At 39.0% G+C, this 8,394-nt stretch overlaps 1 protein-coding gene across 2 annotated transcripts in view; it reads left to right on the top strand.

Moving 5' to 3' along the window:
* Positions 1-8,394, top strand: part of LOC106874590 (uncharacterized) — a 41,963-nt gene that overhangs the window by 4,268 nt on the left and 29,301 nt on the right. The window contains exon 1 of one of the 2 annotated variants that reach the window (XM_052970257.1): positions 6,575-8,342. The exons of the other annotated variant lie outside the window; for it this stretch is intronic. Coding sequence (XP_052826217.1) covers positions 7,242-8,342 — 1,101 coding nt within the window. The 5' untranslated portion in view covers positions 6,575-7,241. Of the gene's footprint in view, positions 1-6,574; positions 8,343-8,394 lie in introns of those variants that run through there. 2 annotated transcript variants of the gene reach the window in all.

The following is an 8,394-nucleotide window of genomic DNA, read 5'->3' as shown; positions in this document are numbered from 1 at the left end:
TCTCTCTCTCTCTCCCCCTCTCTCTCTCTCCTTCTTTGTAACACTCGTTTACTCTTCCATCTTTTCTTCTTGCTCAATTCCTTCTCTCTTTCCTCCCCTTTTCTGCATGATTTTCTCATTCTCATAATACCTTTACGTCTTTATGCGATTCTAATTTTACAGCCTTGTTTGCGCGCGCGTGTGGGGTTCTTACCCCGGACCTGCTACTGGTCCCTTTGATTTCCGTCCTGTCACTCCTTTTTTTCAAGGGCTAAACATCAGACCATGTACTTTCATTCCTTATAGAGTTACACTTCGCAAAATCATCTCCGTTTTGTAGTTATATACTTTTCTTTCTTGTTTTCCAAAGCCTTTTAATTAATATCCTCCGTTACTTCATATCGCATTGTTTGTTTATCTTTGAAATTCAGGCTAATATTTAACTTATGCGATTTTATACTTGTGCGATTTTAAGTACGAACTTGAGAGCTTTGAAGGTAATTTAGGTGCCGATTAAGGCACCTAAATTACCTTGAACTCCATTTAACAGCTGAAGAAAGAGGGTAATTACCTTGACTGTATCTTGTCCTATGTATTTTACCTGTTGCCATTGCTTAATTGTTACTAATATATACTTAAGCGAGTATGTCTGTGCGCGCGTGAGCATGTTTCGTTCATATTTGCTATATTTTTTCCACACACGTAGACGGCAAATATGATTCTATATTCTTACAGGAGTCAATGCACATTTTCTATCGAGAGATATTCTTATCCGAGATACAAAGTACCGTTATTTATATCACCTTCTCGATCAGGAGGTTTATCCACAGATAAAACTATGGATTTCTTCAATAATTGATAGTGAGAGGTAAGCTTTGTTGATAATTTGTGCATCCCGTAGTATATGACAAATGCGAAATAAATATACAACGTAGTTATATGAAATTGGTTTACTGAATTTTATCTTTTTTATAATGCCTCCGAAAGAGAAAATGAGATATGACGAATCTTATTTGAAATTCGATTTTACTGTGATAAAGTCTGACGGAGAATGAACCCACGGTGTGTTTTGTGTTCCGAGGTTTTGGTGTCTACTACACTAAAGCCCAGCTAATTAAAGAGGCACTTCGAAACGAAGCATCCCAGTTCAATAAATAGAGATGTAAACTTCTTCAGACACGAAGCCGAAGGATTGACGAAATCCAGACTTGATGACACAGGAATGTTTTCGCTGGACATTACGGTTGGTTTGAAGGCATCCTACGAGGTTTCAAGGAACATAACTGTTACCAAAAAGCCCCACAATATTGGCGAAGAGTTGATATTGCCTTGCTGCAGAGTTATCATATCGAATGTGCTAGGAAGTTCTGAACTTCAGAAGCTGAAGCATGTCTCTCTTAAACGATACTGTCAGCAGACGAATAACTGAGCTGTCTGATAACATTCTGTCGTAGTTGGTCTCTAGGATTCACAATTCGCTTTTGAACTTTTTCGTGATCCATCCTGATGAAACGATGAATGTTTCCAACTTACCCCAAATGTGCGTCTATGTGTGTTAATGTACGTTATATACATAGCAATCACCTGGAGGACGAATTCCTGCTTTTCGAAACCCTCAGTACCAAAACAACCACAAAGGAAATATTTAACAAAGTGAACAAACTTTTTGAGACACATGATATCAGAGAGCATGTCATTGGAATATGCACCGACGGCGCTCCGGCAATGCTTAGTTGCCGTTTTGGTTTTCAGACTTTTGTGAAAGAAAAATCCCCAGGTGCTATTGGTACACAGAACATAATTTATCGACAAACACTAATGGGGAAAACCAAGCTTGATAAGTTAAATGTTCTGAATTACGGGATTACAGCGGTGAACTTCATCAAAGAGAACGCACTCAACTCCCGTTTATTTGCAGAGTTGTGCAAAGAAAGTGATTCTGAATTCGAAACGCTTCTGTTGCATACACAAGTGAGATGGCTTCCGAGAAGAAAACAATAAAGAGGTGTTTTCTTTCTACGAAAAGAAATCCACGTTTTTTTTTTACAAGACGCCAGATCAGATTTGCACGCCAGATTCCCAGATGTTCGTTTTCTGATCTGTTTGGCATTGTTGGTGTCATATTCGAGTCCGTTAATGCCATCACTCTTTCACTGCAAGGGAATGTTACAACCATGCTTCATTCTCCTGAAAAACTAACTGCTCTCAAAATGAAGCTTGAACTTTGGCATCCAATGTTGGATAGAAAGAACTTTGCATCATTTCCTCAACTAAACCTGTTTATTGATGAAAACGTGCTTCATGTAGATGACAATATCATTGAACTCATGAAACAGCACATGTCAATACTTAGCAGAGAAATATTCTCTTTTTTGACAAATACTACCGCTTTATCAAGAACACCCTGTTAGCGATCAGCCAACAGAAGACAATTTAATTCAAGAGCAGTTCATTGATTTGGTCAATGATCGAGATGCAAAATGTTTTTCCGTGAAATGTGCTGTTCTGACTTTTGGATTGAAATGGCACGGTTATATCTTGATGATGCAAAGTTGTCTCTTAAACTACTGATGCCATTTCCAGTCATCAATGAGTGTGAGACCGCGTTTTCCACTCTCTTTGCCATCAAAACGAAGTCACGAAATCGATTGGATGTCTCACCAGAAGTGAGGGTTGTCCTCTCCAAAACAGAGCAGAACATAGAAGAGCTGATTACTTTGCTGTAAATAAAATGTAAATAAATGCATACATATATGAAGTACGAAAAGACGCCTGACGCAGATGAGTTCGGGGCGTGCCTGTGAAGGTGCAGCCGACCCGAATGTGCTGTAACACATTTCCGAGACCCGAATTACGACGACAAGCTTTTAAAATGCAGCAATTTTAACATACGTCACTGGACCTGGAATTTCTCCGACCGATCTTCGTTAATGGATTTGAAGTGTACTTATTCCGATAATGGAGCCTCGTCAGAGCTTCGCATCTTTATTTTTCGACACTACCTCCCCGTGTTGGAAGTAGGTAATTTGTGCGCTTGTTCCTTTCCTTAGATGTGGTTGTCGATTCTCATGCTCCTTCTTCGGAATCGAACCCTGATTCCTTGGTATCTCTTACCTCCATGATCGGCATTACCGGGGCGTCGACAGTTGATAGAGCGGAACCGCAGGGAACACGTCACGCAAAGGCTAGTTGAGCCCAGCCTGTACTAACCTACTGATAGTTATCTAGAGTCACCAAAATGAAAAGGTGTGAAGCCGCTTCACGGCCGGATCCGCACGCTGCGCGCGGCTGATGCGGCGTCCCGTATGCATCGGTCTCAGTCGAATGTTTGTACCGCCACCAATGCGAAAAACCGACGGTATTGTCGCTGTCGAACGCTAGTTTTCGGCCCGACACCCACGTGCGACCTGCAATCGCGACTTCAGTTGCATGTATTCACTTAAAATTTGTCAATTATTCACTCTCTTCGCGGTGATGGATTCGGTCCCGAGGGTTAGTCTATGTAGCTGTGCCCAGTATTTATGACTGTGTGTGTGTGTGTGTGTGTGTGTGTGTGTGTGTGTGTGTGTGTGTGTGTGTGTGTGTGTGTGTGTGTGTGTGTGTGTGTGTGTGTGTGTGTGTGTGTGTGTGTGCGCGTGTGCGTGTGTGTCTGTGTGTGTTTGGATGTGTATAAAGCAGACAGGGAGGATCAGAGATTTAAAGACCCGAGACTTTGCTCAATCTGGAGCAGCAGCATCATACCGCCTGACTGGAAGAGGGGCATAATTATTCCGCGCTGGAAAGGTGAAGGCGATCACCACACTGCAACAATTATTGGGCTCTTACACACATCTCAGTGTCCGGTAAGTTCTTTACCAGGGTCATTTTGAACGAAGTGCGAAATTATCAGCGGCCGAGTAGTTAGAGTTCACGCCATTGTGATCAACTGCGGACAGAATCCTGGCTCTTTGTGTTCTCATTGAATGTGAAGAGAGCTTTCGGCAGGGGTTGCTTGTAGCCTATGTAGACCTTCGCAAGGCGTTTGCCTCGGTGGACTAGGATGTACTTTGGAGGATTCTAGAGCTGTGAGGTATACCTTCTCAAATAATTGGATCCATGGTGGCCTTGCACACAATGTGGTTCGGATTGGGGGCTCAACATCTAACTTTTCCCCAATTAGATCTGGGGTCCATCACAGTGTGTCCTGGTTCTCACTCTGTTCAATGTCGGCATGAATTGGATACTTGGCCAAATGGTGGCTCAATCAACTTGTGGTTCGCTCATTGGTGAAACTAGAATTACGAACCTAGATTTTGCTGATGAGGAAAATATTCTTGTTGAGTTTTTACATGTCTTTAGGAGCGCTCTCCTTTCACTGAATGAGGTCGTAGAGTCTCTTGGGTCAAGAGAAAGATCCAGTCTTTCAGTGGCTTCTTAGAGGACTTCATCTCGTCTGTCTCTGCTGCAGGTGACAATGTTGAATTTGTTGACCGCTTAACTTATCTCGGCAATGAGATTTGTAGCGGCATTAACTGAGAGTCTGAAGTCCTAAAATGACTTGGACGAGCTGGTGCAGTTGTGGAGTCATTAAACAAGGACGTTTGCTGCTGCCGATATCTGCACAGGAGGACAAAGTTTTGGGTTTATTAGGCGTTAGCCAATATATTCACAAATTAGTCTAGAACGCTGAACTGACTCGGGACTCAAGCTTCAATCTGAAAGGTAATGTCTCTACACACGTAGAGTGTCTGAATGAATATATTTGTTACAAGAACATTCTTTAAAGGCATTTTCGGCAAGCTCTACTTTTTACTTCGCTATTTTCGGTAAGGGACACCGTAGCTCGATAAACTAATGCTTTAGAAAGGCATATATTAGAGTTGTTGATCCCTTATAGACACTACCTCACCCATCCGAACATTGATAGTTCTCGATGTTGTTATCCCTGTCTTTAGAAGTATGTTATTCTATTGCAGCTTTTTGCGATTAGTAACAAACGATCGGTGATGATGAATCTTACTGATTCTTTTTATTTTTATCTTTTATCTTTTACAGTCATTAGACTGCGGCCATGCTGGGGCACCGACTTGAAGAAATTTTTGGCCGAATGAATCGACCCCAGTACTTATTCTATCGGTTTCTTTTGCCGAATTGCTAATTTACTGGAACGTAAGCACACCAGCATCGGTTGTTAAGCAGTGACAAACACAAAGCGGTGGACATGGCACCTAACAAGGCTTTGGTCGGCCCGAAGCTATAGCAGAAGACACTTGCTCAAGGTGCCATGCTGTGGGGCTGAATCCAGAACCATGTAGTTGGGAAGCAAGCTTCTTACCACACAGCCACGCCTGAAAAATTCCTAGCTGAAAACTATATGAAATATTTTAATTTAGGCATATATTTGCTAAAACTTAAAAAGAGGATCATATGATTAGAAAAGGGTATAAATTTATTCATCATATACTAAAACTATATAAATCATGACCACTTTCCTCCCTTATGTATTTTTTTTTTACGCACGTGATAAATGAATATACCATATAGTCTGCGCTTGACAAGCTAATAGATAACTGTCACTGATTTCCTGTTTTTTTTCTTTTTTTTCAATAAACTTACCAAATCTTGGAAGATTGTTGACAGTCATATTGCATTTGCGAATATGCAAATGCGTGAATATTCTTGCTTATCTATACTCACGCTGCTTCCCTGTTTCGGTTATTTCAATAATTGTAAACGTGATACATTAATGACAAGGCAGAGAGCTACAGCTACTAATTAAATATACACACACTACTTTATTTTCAAACTACTTTATTTTCAAACTACTTTTTCCTTCGTTTATAAAAGCAACTATTCGCCAATCCATCTATGTATATGGATGCATTTTTCATATATGCGTATTCATGCATAACTATAATGCATATTATAACTATACGCACAGATACATACACACATGTATACACACACACATATATCAGTAAAATGCTCAGTTCTAAATGAGCTATAATGATTTTAAAAAAAGGATTCACCGATCGATATTCTCTTCTAAGGGAAGTATTGACTGAATATTGTTAAGTCATAAGGCCGTTATACATGTTTTAAGGTGAGAGTAGTCAATGTAGGAAATGTGGTTGTGTCCATGGATTTCATAGGATCATTAGTGACGGTTCAATGATTATAGTGCTTTGATTTTAAAATGTACAATGATTTTGATTTATAACGTCGACAGTAAAATAGCGTTGTATATATAGGCCTTCCGATGGCAAAAAACATGTGAAGAAACACCGAATTGGCATTGGTCTGCTTAGCTTTATATCTGTGACTTCCACCGACTGTAAGTTATCATTCAGGAAAAAGGATGTAATTATAGAGGTAAAGCCAATGACAATATGTGTCGTTCATGTCCTTCTCAAGCTAGCTAACAAAAACGAATCCTGCTGCAAGAGATATTCTAAATCAAATCGTCTGATCGTCAATACTATATCGTTTTATCTATGACATACATACAATAATGGGTGATACCGATATATTGTTTGCGTGACAAGCCTGTATGTTGTATGTACATATCTGTACGTGTGTATGACCACGGTGTGTTTGCGTTTGTGTGCGGGTTTGTGCATGAATGTGAGAGAATGGTGAGTATTGATATATAAATACATATGTAAATAGTATCAGGACTCCAGTGTGTGATTGTTTTTTTTTCCACGGCAACTGCTGAATCTTTTATGCATCATGCCAACAAAATATATAAACCACATCAACATTATATTATATTCATCAATTAAACATTACATTATATTCACGCCATCTCAAAGCTATAACATATACATAATCAGTTGAATACTATCCTACATGCATAACCTCAACATCACGTTATCCACAATAACTGAATAGTATATCATATTCTATGCATCAAAGTTGGACCAATGATCTCTGGTTCATTCCCGAATATCGTATATCATCTCAACATTATTTTATCGTCCTTCGAGTAGGACTGAACCTTCATCTGTATGAAACACTTTAAAAAATATCAGATTTTAGATCCGAGTTCATTATCGTCTTTTAATAATGTGTACATGATCTTTGTGGCCGTAACTGATGAATTGGAGCATTTAATAACCAGAGAATAAAATAGCACCCGACTTCACAGCAATTACTAGTACCAATATAACCACTATCACTACCACTACTAACACCACTACAGCCGTCACACTCAATATATTTTCCCACGCTACCATCACAAGAACCACAGTAAAGCCACTATAGTGGAAGACAGTTACCTGATGCCTGGTAAGAGAAACAAAATAATCGCAAAACTTCTGCCGAAACCCCGTGTAGCAGCTATGACAGAAAACGAACCAAGTAATACATGTTCACAAAGCTATAATGTAACTCCTTTTGTCATCTCTTGTACTGATGTATGTCCCTGCAATGAATCCATCAATATGGACCACAGGCGACCAACACAAGATTCACGTGAAGAAATACTGATGCACGTTTTAAAACCTGCTTTACATTTTACGGCGCTCTCCGGTCAAGAGTTTTATCCCTCATGTTATCTCTCCAAACACCAAAAAAACTTGTTCAAAGTTTTCAAAAGTATTGTTTTACTCTTTTATATTTGGAATATAATACGCTTATGTATTTCATTTAATATTTGGTTGAACAAAGGAACAGCTGTTGTTTATTTTAATTTCTTTCTGTTTTATTTTATAGAAATTTCAAAACATTGTATGAAATTCATCTTCAACATCGTATATAGCAAAAAGTTACTTGAGAAATTCACGACTTACGATGTTTCTCTGAGTGAGCAAAACTATTTCAAAAAATTAAAAATGGAAATTAAACTGATGATAGGATTTTCGACTATCATAATAATTGTTAATATATTAAATATCGTTACTTCTACTGATGTACCATTCACCATGAGAACTTTACAATTCGTACCAAAATGGAGGAATAGAATTTTTGAAATGATAAACTTCGGGATTTTAAGCTGGTTTATCGCTTCTGGAATATTCAGCGACGTTGTGCTACTTTATTTTTTCGTGAAAATAATCTGTTGCGAGCTGCACGCCCTTTCACAAAAACTGAAACTCCTCGACGATAAAGAACAAACAACTAGTGACATTGACAGCAAGTTGATACATCTACAAAAGAAATACGATGGAATAATGGAGCTGCTACATCAAGTCAACACATACTTCTCCATTTATATAGTCACTCTCCTTGTGTTCACCATCATCTTCTCCTGTATGCTTATCGTAATCTCATTTCGCGATGATGCCGTCATGAGAGAAAAAGCAGTATCAGTTATGATCGCAGCATTGCACATTGCGTTGGCCATCACAGTCCTCTACAGTGGTATTTCTTTACAAGTTGCTGTACGTTGCTAATTATTTAATCATTTTATATACATGCATTAATATATATATA

This window comes from Octopus bimaculoides, chromosome 8 (genome assembly GCF_001194135.2).
Source record: "Octopus bimaculoides isolate UCB-OBI-ISO-001 chromosome 8, ASM119413v2, whole genome shotgun sequence".
In the NCBI taxonomy this organism is placed as follows: domain Eukaryota; kingdom Metazoa; phylum Mollusca; class Cephalopoda; order Octopoda; family Octopodidae; genus Octopus; species Octopus bimaculoides.
The sequence above is the reverse complement of the archived record's forward strand: the minus strand, read 5'-3'. Positions and strand labels throughout refer to the sequence as shown.